Genomic DNA, 23,522 nt, shown 5'->3' on the forward strand with positions numbered 1-23,522 from the left:
CTATCCGAGGCACAAGGATACATTTTTTTTAAGCCGGTGTGGTGTAAGGTACCATCGGCTCAGAAATTTGTAATGTGATTCCTGTGTACGTGCTGATGCAGATAGGGACTTGGCTGTCCAGAACATCCTCTGCCAATCCTCTTTCTAAATGTCTGTCCCCAAGTCTCTGTGCCACATTTTGGTGTAAGATGGAAGGGCCCTGTCACCATGTAGAAGAAGGAGCGTGTATAAGATAGATATCAAATGCCTAGAGGCAGAACGTTTTAGACAAAGCAGCTCAAAAGGCGTAGGGTCCCTCAGCAGTTGTTGTTTATGTCTATGTGTATTGATATAGTGGCCTATTTGTAGGTAAACAAACCAGGGGACCGGGAGGTCGGGCAGTCTGTCAGAATTTCCTCTCGTGATTTTATCCCACTATGTGTCGTGTAGCAACCTATATGATTGTTAATAAGTTTAGTCTGTGCAGAGGTTGGCTTAGTCTGTATTGGAATTTATGGGTTCCCATATACCGGAGACAGGGGGGAGTAGGTCATGGAAATATGTGTATCAGTCTGAAGCAGCTTATCCCATTCACTAAAAAGTTCCCACAAAAGGGGGAAGTGCTCAACTGTAGCGGGTCTGTGTTTTTTGTTTATCCAGAGAAGGGAGGCAATGTCATTTGTTTGTAGGATAGCCTTGTCCACACAAATCCAATCCCTCTGGGGGGTACCCTGACACCACTCCACCACCCTCTGAAGCAGTACGGATCTTCTATATGAGCTGATATTAGGAAGGCCGAGGCCTCCCGCGTCCCTTGGGAGGTACATAGTCTCCCTGTTAATCCTAGGTTTAATTCCCCCCCACACATACTCTTCTATTAGGTTTTGTAATGAGGGGATGAAAGTATAGGGGAGGGGAATGGGGATGGTTTGGAACAGGTATAGCAGTTGTGGGAGGATATTCATTTTGATTACGCTAATTCTTCCCAACCAGGAGATTGTTTTGTGTCTTCAAGATGAGAGGTCAGCGGCAATCGTTTTTTTAAGGACTGCGTAATTCATCTTAAACATGTCCGTTACAGATGCTGTTAAATTAATACCTAAATATTTAAGGGATTTGGTATTGATCACAAACAGGCTTTTAGCCATGCTATTGTGGCCGGTGGCAGCATAATACCCAGGATCTCTGACTTAGTGTCATTGAGGTGAAAGTATGAAAAGATCAAGTCAGCAAGTGACCTATACAGTGCAGTTTTATCCCCACTGGAAGCTGTCACACACGTGGGGAAACCCCACCTGTATGGTATTTTATTCTCTTGCAGGGTGGAGGTGAGGAAACGCAGTTCCCTGCGTTTTTGTAAAGTTGCAGGGCTAAGGTCCGAGATGATTTGAAGTGGTACTCCAGCGTGCTGTAGAGGATGTTTATTCCTGCTGCTCCTGAGTATCTCCTCTTTGTCTTTGTAGTTAAGCAGTCGAAGGATGACATCCCTAGGGGGCGCTTTAGGTGCAGCGCCCTTTGGACTCTCTCAATGGTGACCTCAGGTGCCATCGGAGTTCCCTTGATCATCCTAAAAAGATCTTGTAGGTAACCCTGTAAGGCGTTAGGATTGATTGATTCAGGGACTCCCCTAATACGTAAATTATTGCGCTGACTGCGGTTGTCCAAATCTTCTATGCGGTCTATTAGACTCTGGACCATGTTTGTAGTCTGCTGTGTCTGTGAGGTAGTCTCTCTCAGCTGCCCCTGCAGCGTGTCCTGTGTTTGCTCTACCTTTGAGACTCTTTGTGAACGTTCTGTTAAATCTCTACGCAGTTCACTAAACAGATTTCTTTTACAAGATATGACGAGTCCACGGATTTCATCCTTACTTATGGGATATCGCCTCCTGGTCAGCAGGAGGAGGCAAAGAGCTCCACAGCAGAGCTGCATAAATAGCTCCTCCCTTCCCCCCCCCCAACCCAGTCATTCTCTTTTTACCTGTGTTAGTGATAGGAGTGAGGTAAAGTGAGGTGTTAGTTTAGATTCTTCAATCAAGAGTTTGTTATTTTTAAATGGTGCCAAAGTGTACTATTTTTCTTTAAGAGCAGCTTCTGGTGGGCTTTTAGCCTCACTGCGCCTCCCATTATTGTACTGCTCTATTGTAATGGTCTTAGATAGATTTAACTAAGACCCTTTCTGTCTTCACAGGACCTCAGGAGGAAGAGTGGACCTCTTGACACTGTGAATTGAAATGCTGTTCCTCAGCATGGAGGTAAGTGCAGTTTTTTACTCTGGGGCTCTGCAGCATATCCCGGACCTGACTGTACTTACTCCCCTATCAGGGTTTCCCTGTTTTAACCCCAAACATTCTGAGACAGTAATTTCTATAGAAGCGTTGGGGCTTATGATGGTAAGGACAAGGCTAATTCTCATGAACAATTTAGTGAGATCTGATATATATTGTTCCCCAGACATTCTGTGACAGTACATACTACAGAAACGTTAGGGGGTTATGGTGGTAAACATTGTTTATTTTTTATGTTGGGCTACTCTGATTGTGGTGACACACTTGCTTGAGTATTTGGCTGACGCTGGGGATTACCGGAGGTTATGTTTATTAAGTAAAGTAGGCTCCGGTTAATGGCGGCTCTCAGTATATTACGGATTCGGTTTACGCCCACGATGGGCGGGGCTTGTTGTTTGCGTTATCGCCGTGCAGTATCTCCTCTATTAGGTTCCGGCTAGCAGAGTTTTTCACGACACCTAAGTTTACTTCAGTAATACTTTGTCAAGTAAACATAGGTGCACTGTATGAGGAGTGATAGTGCCGAGCATGTGGAAGGTAGGAGCCGCAGCGGAGCTGCGGCAATGGTGACTGTGTTTTTTTTCTAACAAGTGGGAAAAGAGCCAGCAAATTATTTTGTAGTTGATATCTACATGGGTAGTGTGGTTAACTTTATTAGGGGTTCCCTCTATCTTTTTTGCCTGTAAGGGGTTAGCGCAGAGGGAGTTTTTTAAAGACACAGTAACATATATTTATTAGTGTTACGTTTTCCGGTAACTCGACCAAGTTGGTTTTGTATTCTTGTTATCATGGATGACCTTGAGCAGCATACATGCCTCATGTGTTTAGATGCCATTGTGGAACCCCCAGTTACTCTTTGTGACTCTTGTCTTGAGAGAGCCTTACAATGTAAAGAGAAAATTCTTTTTAATGAAGATATGTCTAAAGAATGTTCCGCAATTTTCTCCCCAAGCGTCACAGCCTTTAACGCCCGCTCAAACGACGCCATGTTCCTCAACAGCGTCTGCTTCTTTTACCTTGCAGGATATGGCTGCAGTTATGTCATCCACTCTCACAGAAGTTTTGTCTAAGTTGCCAGTGTTACAGGGCAAACGCAGCATGTCAGAGACCCATGTGGTGCCTGCAAATTCTGATGCTTTGATGGCTATCTCCGATGTACCCTCCCAGGGATCTGATTTGGGGGGTAGGGAGGCCCTCTCTGAGGGGGAACTGTCTGACTCAGGAAGTGCATTGCCTCAGACAGATACGGAAGTATTGTCCTTCAAATTTAAATTGTAACAGCTCCGTCTGTTGCTGCGGGAGCTCTATTGTGGTACCTCCAGAGAAGTTGTGTAAGATGGACAAATACTTAGAGGTACCTTCTTATTCTGATGTCTTTCCGGTTCCTAAGAGAATTTTGGAAATTGTTACACGGGAATGGGAAAAACCGGGTATCCCATTTTCCCCTTCTCCTATTTTTAAGAAGATGTACCCTATAACTGACACCGTTCAGGACTCTTGGAAAACGATCCCTAAGGTGGAGGGAGCTATTTCTACCCTGGCTAAGCGTACGACTATCCCTATTGAGGACAGTTGTGCTTTCAAAGACCCTATGGATAAAAAGTTGGAGGGTCTTCTAAAAAAGCTATTTGCTCATCAAGGGTTTTTATTACAACCGACGGCCTGCATTGTACCAGTCACAACTGCTGCTGCCTTTTGGTTTGACGCCTTAGAGGAGTCTCTTAAGACTGAGACACCTTTGGAAGAAATAATGGATAGAATTAAGGCCCTTAAGCTGGCCAATTATTTTGTTACGGATGCTGCTTTTCAGATCGCCAAGTTGGCGGCAAAGAATGCAGGATTTGCCATTTTAGCATGCAGAGCCTTATGGAAACTCGCTTCTTTGGTGGTTGTCACAGGATCATCTGTCCCAAGGGACGTGCTTCCGCAGAACCTCATGGGTGATAGTGACAACAGACGCCAGCCTAATAGGATGGGGTGCAGTCTGGAATTCCCTGAAGGCTCAGGGTGTGTGGACTCGGTCAGAGTCTCTTCTTCCAATCAATATTCTGGAATTGAGAGCAATATTCAATGCGCTTCAGGCTTGGCCTTAGTTGGCTTCGGCCAAATTCATCCGCTTTCAGTCGGGAAACATCACGACTGTGGCTTACATAATCATCAGGGAGGAACAAGGAGTTCCTTAGCGATGACAGAAGTATCCAAGATAATTCATTGGGTGGAGGCTCACTCTTGTTATCTGTCAGCAATTTACATCCCAGGAGTGGACAACTGGGAGGCGGATTTTTTGAGCAGACAGACTTTTCATCCGGGGGAATGGGAACTCCACCCGGAGGTCTTTGCCACCGTGATTCTCAGGTGGGGCAGACCGGAATTGGATCTGATGGCGTCTCGTCAGCATGCCAAGCTCCCAAGATACGGATCCAGGTCCTGGGATCCTCAGGCCGAACTGATAGATGCCTTGGCAGTGCCTTGGTCGTTCCACCTAGCTTATGTGTTCCCACCGTTTGCTCTCCTTCCCAAGGTGATTGCACGGATCAAACAGGAGAGGGCTTCAGTGATTCTAATCGCTCCTGCATGGCCTTGCAGGACTTGGTATGCCGATCTGGTGGACATGTCCTCTCTGCCACCGTGGAAGCTTCCATTGAGGCAGGACCTTCTCATTCAGGGACCCTTCCATCATCCGAATCTAATTTCTCTGCAGCTGACTGCTTGGAGATTGAACGCTTGATTTTATCTAAGCGAGGGTTCTCTGATGCGGTCATTGATACTTTAATTAAGGCACGTAAGCCTGTTACTAGAAAAATTTACCATAAGATATGGCGTAAATATCTTTATTGGTGCGAATCTAAGGGCTACTCATAAAGTAGGGTTAGGATTCCCAGGATTTTATCTTTTTTCCAAGAAGGATTGGAGAAAGGATTGTCAGCTTAAAAGGACAGAATTCTGCTTTGTCTATTTTGCTACACAAGCGTCTGGCAGATGTTCCAGAAAGGATTGTCAGCTTAAAAGGACAGATTTCTGCTTTGTCTATTTTGCTACACAAGCGTCTGGCAGATGTTCCAGATGTTCAATCTTTTAGTCAGGCCCTGGCTAGAATCCGGCCTGTGTTTAGACCAATTGCTCCTCCTTGGAGTTTGAATTTAGTTCTTAATGTTCTCCAAGGGGTTCCGTTTGAACCCATGCATTCCATAGATATTAAGTTATTATCTTGGAAAGTTTTTATTTTGTTGCTATTTCTTCTGCTCGCAGAGTTTCTGTGCTTTCGGCATTTTAATGTGATTCTCCTTATCTTATTTTCCATTCTGATAAGGTGGTGTTACGTACCAAACCTGGTTTTCTTCCTAAGGTTGTTTCTAACAAGAATATTAATCAGGAAATTGTTGTTCCTTCCTTGTGTCCTAACCCCTCCTCTAAGAAGGAGCGTCTGTTACATAATAGTCTGTGCCTTGAAGTTCTACTTGCAGGCGACTAAGGATTTTCGTCAAACATCTTCGTTATTTGTTGTTTTTTCTGGGAAACGTAGGGGTCAGAAAGCTACAGCTACCTCTCTTTCCTTTTGGCTGAAGAGTATCATCCGTGTTGCATATAAGACTGCTGGACAGCAGCCTCCAGAACGAATTACGGCTCATTCTACTAGGGCTGTGGCTTCCTCATGGGCATTTAAAAATTATGCTTCTATTGAACAGATTTGCAAGGCTGCAACTTGGTCATCTCTTCACACTTCTTCCAAAATTTACAAATTTGATACTTTTGCTTCATCTGAGGCTGTTTTTGGGAGAAAGGTTCTTCAAGCAGTGGTGCCTTCCGTTTAGGTTCCTGTCTTGTCCCTCCCTTTCATCCGTGTCCTATAGCTTTGGTATTGTATCCCATAAGTAAGGATGAAATCCGTGGACTCGTCATATCTTGTAAAAGAAAAGGAAATTTATGCTTACCTGATAAATTTATTTATTTTATGATATGACTAGTCCACGGCCCTCCCTGTCAATTTTTTAAGACAGGTCTTTATTTTTTATGAAACTTCAGTCACCTCTGCTCCTTGGCTTTTCCTTTCTCTTCCTAACTTCGGTCGAATGACTGGGTTGGGGGGGAAGGGATGAGCTATTTATGCAGCTCTGCTGTGGAGCTCTTTGCCTCCTCCTGCTGACCAGGAGGCGATATCCCATAAGTAAGGATGAAATCCGTGGAATTGTCATATCGTAAAAGAAATAAATTTATCAGGTAAGCATAAATTTCCTTTTTTAATTTCAGATACAATCTCTTTAATGTCCACCTTTGATGATAGAGTTTTTAGATCTTCTTTTGTGACATATTGCAGAGGGACCGGGGAAGCAAAGAAGCTTACGGAGGATCATCATCTCTATGCTGTTGCAGTGCATGGATATCCTCTGCCACCTGATGTTCTGCCCCTTTAATATAATAGTTCATGTTTCTAGTCTTAACCCCCTTATCTGAGGTGTTATTTTTCTTTTGGGCCATAGTCCCTTGTTATGGAGCGCCCAGAGATATTGCTTAATTCCTGTAATGTCTCTGTTCTGAGCCAAGTTATTGTGATGTGGCATACTTGAGCTCCGTTACGTCCTTGTCATGCAAATTCTATGTTCATGCGTGGGGTTTCAGCAAGAAATTTTCCCCTGTGCAGAAAAATATAAATTTGGCCCTTAGTAACTCTTTGCTTTTTGGACAGGGACCACTTTCTCAGTGACAATACTATCTGTTATGCGGTTTTTAAAGAACCGTGCTGTCTATCAAGGCTTCTCCCCTCCCCGGATCAATATGTGTGAGTGTGAGGGTCGCTCTCAAGCTATTTGCTTGCTTTTAAGGATCACTTTTTACATCCTTTGTTTGCAGTGTAAAAACAATAAAGGACTTTGTTTTATTACCATTGCCTGCATATCCTTAAGGAGTGAGCCTGTCACTACCATACTGTTGAAGTGGGGAGAGGGATTACCGGAAAGAGCCAGCTGGTTAGCTCTAATAACCAGCCCGTGTCTACAAGCACATTGGTGTTCTCTGCAAAATTGTGAGTACCCTGTGTATAGATTACGGCTGTGCCATTTGGAAATACTGCTTCAGATACACACATTGGGCGCCTCTTTTTGTTTGAATTTCTGTCGCTCTCTGTGGAAACTGCCACGTGTGCTTACCGGCCTTTAATGGCGGGTCTTGTGGTCTCTGAGGGTGACGTCATGACTGCTCCGCTCAGGTCAGCAACCGGTGGACCAAGGTGTGGTTGGAAACTTCTGCAGGTATGTTCATCTCCCTCCGGAGCTTGTTAAGTTATTGCCCTCAGAAATGGACCGTGCAGGCCAGCGCGTGTGTCCGGTCACGCTATTACCTACTCCAGTTAGGCTGCGGCCTGTCACGGGAACTCGACTGCTCTGTCAGATCTTTCAGGGCAAATGGTTGCAATATTATACTGCCGGTATGTCCCCCTCGGTTCTAGTGCTCAAATCCTGTGTGAGTTTGGTCTTACATGTGGGCTTTGTAGCTTTAGGCCAGCTTGCGGCTCTGGAGCTCTAAGTAGACACGGCCATTCTCCAGCACGGCCAAGCTCTGCCCCCTATTAATATACTTTTTACCTCTGTGATTACCTTGTATCTAGGCATCTTCTGATACCCCCCTGATCACATGACTTTGTATTTATTATCTATTGACTTGCATTTAGTACTGTGTTGTGCTAACTCTTAAATAACTCCCTGTGCCAGAACACAGTGTTATCTATATTGCCCACATGAACTAACAGTCTCTTGTTGTGAAAATCAATTAAAAAACATGTGATAATAGGCAGCCTTCAAGGGCTTAGAAATTAGCATATGAGCCTACCTAGGTTTAGTTTCAACTAAGATTACCAAGAGAACAAAGCACATTTGATGATATAAGTAAATTGGAAAGTTGATTAAAAGTACAAGTCCTATCTGAATAATGAAAGTTTAATTTTGACTAGACTGTCCCTTTAACACAACAACATCAAACAGAAGGGTTTTGTACTATGAGCTTTGATAAGAGACAGATAGAAATGACTAAAATCATGGTTCATTCAGAAACCATCCTTGATCTATTAACAGAGACTTACAAAAAAAGTTGTTGTTAAAGTGTGTACAAGTAGAATTATTTATTATAGTATTTGAAGGAGTTCAGAACAGAAATTAGAACAACATCTAAAAGTGTAAAAATGACTTGTTTCACACTTCCTGAAGAAAAATCAAACTCTGACGTAGGTATCAAGACACTGCAAATTACATAACCGGCTTAGGTCATTATCAACATTTTGAAAGAAGACTGTGTGACAGAATTTACTTTTTGGAAGAAGCAGAACTTTGTATACACAGTAGTGGTGTGGTTAAGATCCATTTAAGTATATTTATATTAGAAAAAATATATGTTTGAATCCATGCTATCTTTTAGAACAATATTGCATAGGTTTCTGGGAAGAAGTAAGTAGCAGTCTTCACAAAATATAACTCATGCTCTTTTCAAGACCAATGTAATATTAAGATACACTATATGGCCAAAAATATGTGTACACCCCTACTAATTATTGGGTTCAACTGTTTGAACCACAACCATTGCTAACAAATGCATAAAATCCAGCACACAGTCATGAAATCTCCAGAGGCAAACATTAACAGTACAATGGGTTGTGCTGAAGAGCAAACTCACAGAACGAGGCCACTGAGTGCTGAAGTTTGTAGCAATTAAAATGGCCTATCATTTGTTGCATCACTCACTACAGAGTTAAAAACTGCCTCTGGAAGGAATATCAGTACAAGAACTGTTAGTCGGGAGCTTCATGAGACTAGTTTCAATAGTCATGCAGCTGCATACAAGCGTCACATCAACAAAATGGGCTTGTTGATGTGACGCTTGTATGCAGCTGCATGACTATTGAAACTAGTTTCATGAAGCTCCCGACTAACAGTTCTTGTACTGATATTCCTTCCAGAGGCAGTTTTTAACTCTGTAGTGAGTGATGCAACAAATGATAGGCCATTTTAATTGCTACAAACTTCAGCACTCAGTGGCCTCGTTCTGTGAGCTCTGGAGTGCAGAATCAAGCTTTGCTATCTGTGATGGGAGAATATGGGTATGGCAGATGCCAGCAGAACTCTATTTACCAGCTTGGACCAGGCCCATTAGTTCCAGGGAAGGATCATCTTAAAGCTTTAGGATATAAATACATTTTAGACAATTGGATGCTTACAACTTTGTAGCAACAGTTTGGGGATGGCCCTTTCCTCTTCCAACATGACTGTGCACTAAGCAATGTCCATGAAGGCATGGTTTGACAAGTGTGGTGTGGATGAATTCAAGTGGCTTGCACAGAGCCTTGGCCTCAACCCTTTTTGCTAGTCAGACATTCTTGTTCAACATCAATGTCTGACCACACAAATGCTCTTTTGGCTGATTGAGCACAAATTCTTGCAGACACTCCAAAATCTTGTGAGAAGCCTTCACAGTATGGATGTTACTGTTATACACAAGAGGGTGGGGGGCAATTCCATATTAATGCATGTTGTTTTGGACTGGGATCTACAACAAGCTTATATAGGTGTGATAGGTGTCCATGTGGCGTTGGCTATATAATGTACATATATGTTTTAATGGAATACGTTATTGGCTGTTAGCTACTTCTGGTCATTTGCTAATAGACACTGCCTACTAATATTTATTGGCTGATAGGTATAGTCAGCATTTGAACTTGTCAGCTAATGAGCATTATTAAGATGTGTACAACTGATACTGATGTGTTATTTTTATTTTGCATTGAAATGGTTTTTACTTTATATATTTTCAGGCAAGAGTAACAAAGTTTGTTTGAATGCTGATTTTTTATTTATAGAAAATACTGTGTTCTTTTAAGAGTTGTAGGGTTTACTGGTGATGATCTAAAACATAATGAGAACAAGACAGAACATAGAAATATTTGAAGACAATGTAATGTGCTCAGCTATCCAACAGTGGCTGCACTAAATACTATTCTGAAAGAACATTTTATGAGAACCATACTCTAGCAGTACACATGACAGTTCTCCTTGCAGTGCAGATTATTGGAGGAGAACATTAAACAATATTATAAACAGTGTGTATCATATGACAGTAATGGTAACATTCTTATTCCTTTAAATGCCTTATTTACTTATTGTTTCAGCCTGTGCTACATCTGGATTGTAATCTGTGTAATTCAATTGTTATTTTGAAAGTTTTTCTAAATAAAAGTGATACCAGCATTACGTGATTGTCTAGAAGGCCAACATCTGCCTTTTTGGTTTTCCATATCTGAAATGACTTCACGCTTTCACAGGCTTGTTAAAGAGACATGCAATTCAACCTTGAGACGGCATTTTAATTTTGAATACAAAAACAAAAAACAGTTTTGGAATATACATGGTTATGTATAGGTCAATAATAGCTGTTATTGTGTTTGGAGAATCTGTACATGTCCACCATGAACAAGACATATGTACATATGCTTTGTGCACAGTAAAAGCTCTCACCAAAACAGTCATAACGTTTACAAGAAGTATTTTTGATAATACATGTTCAGTATTCTCCACAGAAAATGTTGCCAGCCAGGTTGCATTATGAAGTAGCTGGGTGTTGAAAGTGTAATACGTAGCAATATTATAATATTGTCTGTTATTTATAAATGTTACTTAAGCTATCCAAGGCACAAATGAATTGCATAATTTAATATAAATTGATTTAATAATAGTAATGTGTACCTTACAATTGGTTTCTAGGCTCTGCCTGATTACTTAATTTTGATGTAAAGGTTCCTTTGAGATTCCATTGCTTATTAAATTGTATCTAGGTATAAAAGCTGCTAAAGTCTATGATAGCGCTCTATTTGGTATTTCCATAGTTATTAGTCAGAATTATAGATTACTTTTCATAATCATTCTTTTAATAAAGTTTAAAAGTGGATATTTTTGTATTCTTGTTATGAGATTTGTAAAGTCTTACTAAAGTGGGGTTTTTTTTGTAGCTGCAACATGACATGTCCAGCTGGCCAATATGGAGTTAATTGCGACCAGTATTGTAACTGCCATGATGACAAATGTGATCCCGTCACTGGAGCGTGCCACATGGGTAAGTTTATAAAGCAAAACCTGTATTCTTTGGTTTAAAGTCTAAATTCAAGTTTTTTTCTGAGTGCACTCCTTTATGCTAACGCTAAAACCCTAAGGGCCAGATTACGAGTGGAGCGATAAGGGGTTTATTGCATGTGTTTGCTCTCGTTGGGCTTTTCACTTGTTTTAGGAGTTGAAAGTAAATGCAATTGCTTGAGCGATTTATGCTAGAATGATTACAGCAACTTTAGAGCTCTGGATAACTGTTTAGCGACACTAAAAAGTTGCACAAAACACTTAAAAAATGTTGCACACAAAAGTTATAAGGGCTCAAAGATATGAGGTCTCAGGTGTTAGAAAAAAAAAAAAAGGCAGGCATTGAGATACATACATATACATGTCTAAATATGTATATGTGTATAAATATATATATATATATATATACATAATACAATCCTCGGTAGGGCTCTGCACACACTTGTAATCACAACATCAGCCCAGGGTGCATTTAAACACAATCCATATCCACCATAGTAAAGCACTCATAATGGGATAACATCTCCAAAACGTTACTATGTTCAGTGTTGAATAAACCTTTGAAAAAGACCCGGTGAGTGCTTTACTATGGTGGATATATATATATATATATATATATATATATATATATATATATATATATATATATATATATATATATATATATATATATACAGGGAGTGCAGAATTATTAGGCAAGTTGTATTTTTGAGGATTAATTTTATTATTGAACAACAACCATGTTCTCAATGAACCCAAAAAACTCATTAATATCAAAGCTGAATATTTTTGGAAGTAGTTTTTAGTTTGTTTTTAGTTTTAGCTATTTTAGGGGGATATCTGTGTATGCAGGTGACTATTACTGTGCATAATTATTAGGCAACTTAACACAAAACAAATATATACCCATTTCAATTATTTATTTTTACCAGTGAAACCAATATAACATTCAACATTCACAAATATACATTTCTGACATTCATAAACAAAACAAAAACAAATCAGTGACCAATATAGCCACCTTTCTTTGCAAGGACACTCAAAAGCCTGCCATCCATGGATTCTGTCAGTGTTTTGATCTGTTCACCATCAACATTGCGTACAGCAGCAACCACAGCCTCCCAGACACTGTTCAGAGAGGTGTACTGTTTTCCCTCCTTGTAAATCTCACATTTGATGATGGACCACAGGTTCTCAATGGGGTTCAGATCAGGTGAACAAGGAGGCCATGTCATTAGATTTTCTTCTTTTATACCCTTTCTTGCCAGCCACGCTGTGGAGTACTTGGACGCATGTGATGGAGCATTGTCCTGCATGAAAATCATGTTTTTCTTGAAGGATGCAGACTTCTTCCTGTACCACTGCTTGAAGAAGGTGTCTTCCAGAAACTGGCAGTAGGACTGGGAGTTGAGCTTGACTCCATCCTCAACCCGAAAAGGCCCCACAAGCTCATCTTTGATGGTACCAGCCCAAACCAGTACTCCACCTCCACCTTGCTGGCGTCTGAGTCGGACTGGAGCTCTCTGCCCTTTACCAATCCAGCCACGGGCCCATCCATCTGGCCCATCAAGACTCACTCTCATTTCATCAGTCCATAAAACCTTAGAAAAATCAGTCTTGAGATATTTCTTGGCCCAGGTTTGACGTTTCAGCTTGTGTGTCTTGTTCAGTGGTGGTCGTCTTTCAGCCTTTCTTACCTTGGCCATTTCTCTGAGTATTGCACACCTTGTGCTTTTGGGCACTCCAGTGATGTTGCAGCTCTGAAATATGGCCAAACTGGTGGCAAGTGGCATCTTGGCAGCTGCACGCTTGACTTTTCTCAGTTCATGGGCAGTTATTTTGCGCCTTGGTTTTTCCACACGCTTCTTGCGACCCTGTTGACTATTTTGAATGAAACGCTTGATTGTTCGATGATCACGCTTCAGAAGCTTTGCAATTTTAAGAGTGCTGCATCCCTCTGCAAGATATCTCACTATTTTTTACTTTTCTGAGCCTGTCAAGTCCTTCTTTTGACCCATTTTGCCAAAGGAAAGTAAGTTGCCTAATAATTATGCACACCTGATATAGGGTGTTGATGTCATTAGACCACACCCCTTCTCATTACAGAGATGCACATCACCTAATATGCTTAATTGGTAGTAGGCTTTCGAGCCTATACAGCTTGGAGTAAGACAACATGCATAAAGAGGATGATGTGGTCAAAATACTAATTTGCCTAATAATTCTGCACTCCCTGTACATATATGTATTTATATGTGTTTATATGTATTTACAGACATATATACACATATAAACACATAAATACATCTGTATACATATCTAGACACACACACACACACATATATAAGTAGATGAAAACATGTAAAATCATATTTATGCAATATTCATTTTTAATAAAGTCTTATACTGTGTATTTACTGTAAATATTTCACATTCCAATGTTCTACACATAACCGAATATGTTCTATGTATTTATAAATAGATATTCCTATATATATCTGTGTATATCTATACCTATATATAATCTTATAGATATATAGGTATAGATATATATTGTACCAAAAAAAACATCAGATATATGTGGAAATATTTATTTCTGAATTAATAGAACCTATTCTGTTATGTGAAGAATATTGGAATGTGAAATATTTTCATGTCGGGTTAGCGCACATGAGAGGGGTGAGAGAGGGGTGTTAGGTTTTTCCCCCACATTTTTTTCTTTATTGACTTCTATGGGGGAATACGTTGTGAATGTACAATATTCTAACTCATAATATGACCACAACCTGACAAGTGCAATAGGCTTACTTCTAGTGCAGTTAATACTCGAGCAGGAGGGTTTTACTTAGGGCCACTTGTAATCTGGCCCCAAGTAATAATACTATTATTTTATTAAGATAAGAGACTCATATGAGACACATATTTACATTTTCTTTCTATACTGCTCTCAGTGCAACCTCCCAAAGCACTAAAATATAATAAAAAATTAACAGAAAAAAAATTACATTGGAGACACTAAAAGAGTGAAGAAAAAGCATAGGCAATGATATTATGACTTATTTGACTAATAGTGCAATGTTCCCAAACACATCCTTTTTATTTTTGCTGCTCACTGAAAGTTAAAGGGACAGACTACACCAGAATTGTTATTGTTTAAAAAGATAGATTATTTTTATTATTATCGGTTATTTGTAGAGCGCCAACAGATTCCACAGCGCTATAAACAAAGGGGGAGTTCAACAAAACAAATATAGAGATCAAATGGGTAGAGGGCCCTGCCAAGAGTTGCACTGTTGTAGTCAGCTCTTAAGAAGGTGATCTACAAACAGCTGGACTCTTAGGGGCCCATTTATCAAAGGGCTTGCGGACCTGATCCGACACTGCGGATCAGGTCCGCAAGACCTCACTAACTGCGGAGAGCAATACGCTCTCCACATTTAACATTGCACCAGCAGCTCACAAGAGCTGCTGGTGCAACGCCGCCCCCTGCTGACTCTCGGCCAATCGCCGCCAGCAGGGAGCTGTCAATCAACCCGATCGTATTCGATCGGGTTGATTTCCGGCGATTCCTGTCCGCCTGCTCAGAGCAGGCGGACAGGGTTATGAAGCAGCGGTCTTTAGGCTGAAGACTCGCCAGAAACATGGCCCTTCAAGCTCCGTACGGAGCTTGATAAATGGGCCTGTTAGGCTTACATGCTAAGGGGGTTCAGGGGATAGCGATGGAGGAGTGGAACTGGTATAAAGTAAGGTTAGCATAGGTTGTAAGCATCCCTGAACAGTAGAGTCTTTAGGGAACGCTTGAAGCTTTCAAAACTAGGGGAGAGTCTTATGGAGCGAGGCAGAGTTTCACAAGATGGGAGCCATTCTGGATAAGTCCTGTAAACGGGAGTGCGATGAGGTAACCAGAGAGGAGGAGAGTAGGAGGTCATGAGCAGAGCAAAGGGGACGGGAGGGAGAGTATCTGGAGACATGGTCTGAGATATAGGGGGGAGCAGTGCAGTTGAGGGCTTTGTATGTCAGAGTGAGAATTTTGTGTTTGATCCTAGAGGCAAGAGGAAGCCAGTGAAGGGATTGGCAGAGAGGTGCAGCAGATGAAGAGCGACGTGTAAGGAAGATGAGTCTGGCAGAGGCATTCATTATGTATTGTAAAGGAGCTAGGCAGCAGGTGGGGAGACCAGAGAGGACAGAGTTGCAGTAATCGAGGCAAGAAAGAATGAGAGAGTGGATTCAAATCTTAGTTGTGTCTTGTATATGGAAGTGTCTAATTTTAGAGATGTTTTTAAGGTGGAAGTGGCTTTAGCCAAGGACTGAATGTGAGGAGTGAAAGAAAGATCTGAGTCAAATGTGACCCCGAGACATCAGGCATGCGGGGTAGGGGTAATGATGGAGTTGTCGACAGTTATAGAGAGATTGGGGGTGGAGATTTTGGAAGAAGGTGGAAAATGAAGAGCTCAGTTTTGGAGAGATTTAGCTTGAGGTAGTGAGAGGACATCCAGGAAGAGATGTGAGAAAGACAGTTAGTGACACGGGTTAGCAAGGAAGGAGATAGGTCTGGTGCAGAGAAGTAGATTTGGGTGTCGTCGCCATACAAATGATATTGGAAACCGTGGGACTTTATTAGGGAACCTAGTGATGATGTGTAGATTGAGAAGAGAAGGGGACCGAGGACAAAGCCTTGCCGGTACTCCCTTTATTAGATAATCCTTTTATTAACTATTCTCTAGTTTTGCATAACCAACAAAGTTATATTAATATACTTTGATTACCTTGTATCTAAGCCTCTGTAGACTGCCCATTATTTTAGTTCTTTTGACAGACATGCATTTTAGCCAATCAGTGCTGACTCCTAAGTAAATCCACGTGCATGAGCACAATGTTATCTATATGGCAAACATGAACTAATGCCCTCTAGTTGTGAAAAACTGTCCAAATGCATTCAGATAAGAGACGGCCTTCAAGGGCTAAGAAATTAGCATATGACCTACCTAGGTTTAGCTTTCAACTAAGAATACCAAGAGAATAAAGCAAAATTGATGATAAAAGCGAATTGGAAAGTTGTGTAAAATGATATGCCCTATCTGAATCATGAAAGTTTATTTTTGACTAGACTGTCCCTTTAAGTATAACATACGGGGGCTCCATTATTTTATAGTATTTAATCTCCTTTAGCTTTAGGTATAATATAACACATATACATTTTAAGTACGCTTTTTTAGTTACTTTTCACTGTTTATATTTTGAAGACTGCTGTTTTTCCTTGCTTAGTCTTTTTGTTTATAAATGCGTTTTATCTTTAGAACTATTGCTATTTATAAAGGTACTTCATACATTTCTATAGTGTATTTATATATATTTAATGTCTTCTTTATTAAATAATAAATCTTTGCAGCCTTTCGCCTTAAACTCCCTGTCACATATTTCCTTTATTTCACATTCATAGTTTCCTGTCAGGCATGGTGTTTTTGCACTGTATTGATTTTCCTGTTCTTCTTTTTCAGTTACTTATTCCTTTTTCCTCTTTAATCTTTTTTTGTCGGCCTCTCATTGCTGTGTATCTTTATTTAAGGTATCTTGCTGCTCCCAAATGGGCTTGCATACCTGACGGCCATTTTAGTTACCTCCGAATTCTTCCCTTACACTCAGCTTCTTCCCTTACACTCAGCTTGCCTCTTATTCCAACTCCCTCTTCCAAGCTTTAGACTGTCCCAAAAAGCTTTAATTGTTTATTCTTTCTCTCTTTCTTATTTTCAGTTTTGTTTCCCACAAAGTTTGTCTTAATTTCTACTTTAGCATTGGCTACCTGCCATTTATTTCTCTCAGACATCTTGTTTCATTAGTTGTCCTTATTCCATTACTTACATTTAACATTGTTGTTATTGATGTTGGCCTGCTAATATTTCTCATACTGACTTCTTTTAGTGTTTGTAATTTATTTTATAATTAATTTATTACAAGTGTACAGCATTATTCTATAATCTTATATTACTTATAGCTGAAAATTATAAATATATTTTAACTACTTAGCTACATCAATTTGCATTATATTTATTTAATTACATAGGGGCATATTTAACAATGTGCGAGCGGACATGATACGAAGTAGCATATCATGTCCGCTGCACATCGATAAATGCCGACAGCATACGCTGTCGGCATTTATCATTGCACCAGCAGTTCTTGTGAACTACTGGGGCAATGCTGCCCCCTGCAGATTTGCGGCCAATTGGCCGCTAGAAGGGGGTGTCAATTGGCCGGAAATCTCGCCGGAAACAAGGGGCGTGAAGCTACATATGGAGCTTGATAAATATGCCCCATAATGTCTTTTCATGAGCAATCAAATGATGGAGTTCTTTATGGCTTATATTATGATTTCTGTGTATACCAGATTTTTGCTGGCAGCTGATTTCAATTTTTACAGAAACCTCAAAAATGCAACAGACAACCGATTGTGACATAGAAACGGTTAAATGAATATGAAACTAAGGTTTTATCTGTATCATTTTCAAACACTGAATTTTCTGATGTTTCATCATTTAAAAATGTCACCAACCATTTTCTCAGATGAATCAGAGAAATCATAAGTTGGTGTAAATAATACAAATAAATCCGAACCAGGAAGAAGCAGAATTCATTTTTTATTGTGTATGCCGGCATCATTCAGTGGGATACGAGGAACGCTGTAGCCCAATCCTGCCTGACAACATGGCCTTAACTCCTTAAAGGGCCATTATTGTGCTAAAAGAACGTGCACCCTGAGTTGCAATATAAATGAACAGGCGTGGAAGTTATTCTAGCTTTTGTTCTATCTCAGGAGTGCTGTTCTCTCTCTTCTAATATTTATGCAAATTACTCTTGGGTCTCCCTAAGAGTAATGGGGAAACCAGATGTGGACTCCTTGCACACATGCCCATAGAGAGATACAACTGACTAGGCCCACAGAAGGCTGAAACGATCATCTGTGGTTGTTGCTTCCCTTGTTCAGAGAGGAATTGCCTGGTATTTCGGCGCTGGACTGTCATTGGGCAGGGTCAGACTGATATGCTACAGGATATTTTTTATATGTGAAAAGGCATAGTGTGCATGGAAGTTATTCTAGCTTTTTTTCTTTCTCATGAGTGCTGTTCTCTCTCTTCTGATATATATATATATATATATATATATATATATATATATATATATATATCTCAAATAACTTTTTCCCAAGACCCAGTGCAATGATACCACATACCTTTGTGAACCTATTTTTATGTTTGGTCAGAAAATTTCTGAAGTAATATTCAAGGTAGCTGCAATTTTGGCAAAGTGACTGATTGTAGTCAAACTTGTTGCAAAAGGTAATAACACAAACACAACACCCTCATACAACACACACACCACACTCAACCTCATACAACACACACACCACACTCAACCTCATACAACACACACACCACACACTCACCATCAAACAACACACACACTCTCATACAACACACTCACCCTCATACTACAGACAAGTATCACACACTCACCCTCATACAACACACACACACCACACACAATTTAATACCACACACACACACACCACACACAATTTAATACAACACACACATCAGTGCAATTCTAGCTGCTTCTTGTAAAAATACAGCTGCCATCCACCATTCATGTGTGATCAGTCATCCTCTCTGCAATATACAATGTGAAGCAGCCCATAGTGATACTAGGGCTGTATTTCACTAGTACTCCCAAGACAAACATGATTACTTATGAGACCATCCTGGAGTCATTTGATAATTATCAAACTACTTTAGAAGTAATTTGCATATTATTATCAGACTTGTAAAGTCATCAGCTAAGGTAAAAAAAATGATGGGTGATGACTTCAGAATGATTATCAGATTACCTTATTGATTACTTCACGAGCATAACCAGCCAGTTAATGACTCTAGGGTCATCTCATTTTAATATTTTGGCCTGTGGGCATACTTCAGGATGACTTCTGATGATTAGTCTGGAATGACTGATTACTTAAGAATGACTGCAGGAAGATCATCCTTTTTAACTAGGTACTGTCAGAACTGTCAGAGTAAGACCTGCAACTGTATTCCATGCACAACCCGGGTATGTACCCCTCCCTTCTTGCAAACCTCCCAAAGGTATGTATATTTACACACATATATTATACATATATTTATATATATATATCACAAACTTTTGTATATAAACCAATAATTTCTTACTAAAAAAACAAACACTTTAATGTCTCATAGCAACTTGAACAGTCTGGCTTTTGCAACACAGTAGCCATAATTGATATTATGAGGCCCTTAAAGGACATGATTCAGCTAGAGCATGCAATTGTATTCATTCTCTTGGTATCTCAGGAGCATAATCATTTCTGGAGCACTATATAGCAGCAGTTTTGCAAGAATGTTATCCATTTCCAAAAGCACTAGATGGCAGCACTATTTCCTGCCATGTGTGCTCCAGTCACATACTTGGGTGTCTCTTCAACAAAGAATACCATAGGAATGAAGCAAATTTGATTATAGAAGTTAATTGAACTTTTATACAATTTCATGCTCTGTCTGAATGACAATATATATATATTTTTTAAATAGTATATTCCTTTGAACTGACTTTTAGTTATATAGAAATCGTATTTAAAGAATCTGTATTTGCCACATTTATTGTTTTAGCATGCGGTTAAGTTTTCATCCCTGGCAAGTAGTAGTAGTTTTTTTAAATTACGCCTTTTTCTTTCAGAACCCCAGTAGTCTAATTGCTAATGTTCCTGTTAATATGCATAATACTCAGTAATATCTATAGATTAGAGGCAGCTGTAACCTGCTGCTTAAATAAAGCCAATTTGAATAGCACATTAAAGGTTGATGAAGACAAATGTTCGTTTATCTGGCAGCTGAACCAGGTGTATAAGCACCTTGCTAATTGCTAGTATTAGCAAACTCAGAATTAGCAAACTTAGAGAATTCCGACCATCTTACAAAGTGGGATTTCATGCCTTGAGAAACAGTTTACAAAACGAGCAAGCATTTTACCCAGCAGGTAATACACTACCTCAAGCTCTGCTTATTTAATATGTTTGTGGATAAGTGTCTGACGCACCAATTGATTTAATTATTTATTCGCTTTTTAAACACGTATCTACGTATCTTCTCGTTCATTCAGGATGGCATGAAGTATATAATCATATGTTTATATTGGTACAGACTATACAGCCATTTAATATTTTATAAGATAAATTAGTCCTGGCCAAGTGAATATTCAGTAAGAAAACGTGTGTTCTCGAACAGACTAAGCAGCTTAAATTACAGGGGATTTATGTTTTCATCAATTACTTTATATCAAACTGCAAAATCCAATAAGTGGAAAACAGCACACCTGAATCTTTCTCTTATGGGGCACGGAGCAGCAGACTTGCCAGGTCCACAGCACAATCACAAACTTCAAAGAACTCCAGCCACCATATCAATTTAAAAGACCTTTATTTTCTTATCCTGGGTCCAAACATACAACGTTTCAAGCCAATGTGGCTCTTAGTCCATGTACCATGTACATGACTAAGAGCCACATTGGCTTGAAACGTTGTATGTTTGGACCCAGGATAAGAAAATAAAGGTCTTTTAAATTGATATGGTGGCTGGAGTTCTTTGAAGTTTATATCAAACTGACCATTTAATTTTAAGGGGCATGAAATCCCAAATTTTTCTTTCATGATTCAGATAGAGAATAACAACAAAGGAGGGGGCACCCTATAGCAAAATGTTCACTAGATCTAATGGTATAAACTGTACAATTTTAGATCGACACGGTGAAAATATATCAGCCTCAATAGAGAAAGATATCAACCTCAAATAGAAAAAGAAGGAATATATATACTAAATAGTAAAGCGTAACTATACTTCAGTTTGCAATAACTCAGAGTAACAAAGGCAGTGTAATAATACAATAACACAATAGTATATGATAGAAGGTATACAATGATATATCAAGCAATCTAAATCATAAACATATGTTAATATACCATTATTGGGTTATCTATTGAGAGTCTCAATATTGAGTAACAAGTCTCTGGCGAGAAGATCAAGGCAGCTATCTGTGGAGATCCAGGCCGGGATCCAAGGCAGTAATCTACAAAGACAAGAAAAGACAGAAGCGCCACATGGCCCAAGTATTAGTGCTAAGGAGACAGTCTGAGATCTATAACAGTCACCCAGGAGACCAACAGCCGGTAATGATGTGATTTCTGTGTCAAAAAGATAAAAAGAAACACAGGTGCCTATATGGCCTAGTATTGTTTTGACACAGCTATATCAATTTAAAAAGAGAGGAGTGGTACTCACAATAGTTGTAGCATCTCCCTTGATGCTATAGAGGCCGGATGGGATCTATATAGTCACCCACCAGACTTATTTAAAGGCCAGCTGGACACAGATGGAACTCCAAAGACACCAATGGTCAGGATAGACCCAGGATACACCAGTGGTCAGGAAAAACCCAAAAGTAGTTCCCTCTCAGCCAGAGGGAAAAATGTGGCAATAAAGATGGTAGCAAGTGTTCAAGATATAAAATTGTTTTATTAAAATAATAAAAACAGCCCTGTTTTTATTATTAATTTTTTTTTTATTATTATTATTATTATTATTTTTTTATTGAGGTTACTAAATGATACGGCTATAAGGGAAGCACACAATTTGCAAGTAAACAATTAGGAACAAATAAAGCAACATCCCAGGAAAATAAATTAATATTTAGAGATTACAGTATGTTTTGCAAATAAAAATACATCAGTCTGATGAGTACTAACAATTTAAATTGAGTAATGATTCACTAATAAAGAATCGTTCGCATATAGTTTGCAAACTTCATAGTTCTCCATTACGCAGACCATGGTAGAGCTTAAACAATGACAACCTTTATGCAGAGGCCAGGAAATCAGGCGTTCTATATAATAATAAGAAACTGTAATAGGGATAATGTTAATTAAAGGACTAGACAAACTCAATTGGAACCTCTTTTTTCTTTTGGGGGGTATTAGGGAAGGAAAGCAGTGGGCAAGAGCCACTCAGATAAAGGAGAAGAGGGGAAGAGAAGATAAAATGTCTAGTTGTGCTATATAAATAATACACATTAAAATATGAGATATGGGGTGCCTATAAACTAGGAGTGGGTAGGGTAAAGATCCCAGTCCTCGCGTCTAAAGAGGGAACCATTAGCCAAAGTTATAATAGTTACCTGCATCAAAGTAATATAGCTCCCAGTTACTCTGGTGTGGTGCTTAGAATATCAATCCAATAAATATAAAAGAGGGGAACATAATCCTGGATATCTAGCAGCAGTATCTATTATGATTTGTCAGCACCTTCTATCTCTAATATAACATATTCCTTTACTAAATGTTAGACTGAAAATTCAACAATAAATTGTTTTTTAAATTTTATACAGCAGCTTTGGATGTAAAACTATCAATTCTAGAACCACTCAAATTAAATCAAGCCAATAACTGGGGAGGTTAAAGAGTTATCTCACAAGCTAAGAACGACAGCATGAGTAATGAACAGAGCATCAAGCTCAGGGGTACAGGAACATACATACATATAATGATGCACATCACCAAGCAGGGCTCAAAAACCTAAACAAGTAAAAAAGAGGGGATTGAAACTTATAGGAGCAATGTCCAGCGCTTCATATAGGAGAGTGAGTCCTTATAATTAACCCACCCCACTCCTGGAGAGTTGGCCTGGATCAGGACAGTTATTTCTGTGAAATTCAGCAGCCCCACTTGGAGGCCAGGTAGCCGACAATCCTTCAAAGATCAGGACTTGGTTTGTTGGTAGTTGTACGTTACTTATGAACACATCCACCGCACACCTCTGTCCGCTGAATCGCCACCCGCCACTGTGCTGTTTAATTGTAAAAAGGAACTGTGTCCCTGAGGCCTTATCGCCCCTCCGGAGGCCGGCTGCACCATCCAGAGAGACGCCCAAGGAGGGTCCGGTGGCATTCTGTGGCTGATAGAGAAGAGGGCAGGAGGCGGCTCCAGGCGGACAGTTAGTTTCCATGTTGCTCAAGACTCGAACAGTTACTGAATTCTCTAGACTCTGAAAGTCACTGTGCGCTGTGGTAAGGGAATAAGCTCTGGGTCCAGTCAG

The 23,522-nt window shown here is 39.9% G+C and overlaps 1 protein-coding gene across 1 annotated transcript in view; it reads left to right on the top strand.

Moving 5' to 3' along the window:
* SCARF2 (scavenger receptor class F member 2) overlaps nucleotides 1–23,522 on the top strand; it is a 401,315-nt gene that overhangs the window by 257,537 nt on the left and 120,256 nt on the right. Inside the window, exon 7 of the mRNA XM_053702070.1 lies at nucleotides 11,250–11,353. Within this exon, the coding sequence (XP_053558045.1) occupies nucleotides 11,250–11,353 (104 nt within the window). The remainder of the gene's footprint in view (nucleotides 1–11,249; nucleotides 11,354–23,522) is intronic.

Source organism: Bombina bombina, chromosome 2, assembly GCF_027579735.1.
Source record: "Bombina bombina isolate aBomBom1 chromosome 2, aBomBom1.pri, whole genome shotgun sequence".
NCBI lineage: Eukaryota > Metazoa > Chordata > Amphibia > Anura > Bombinatoridae > Bombina > Bombina bombina.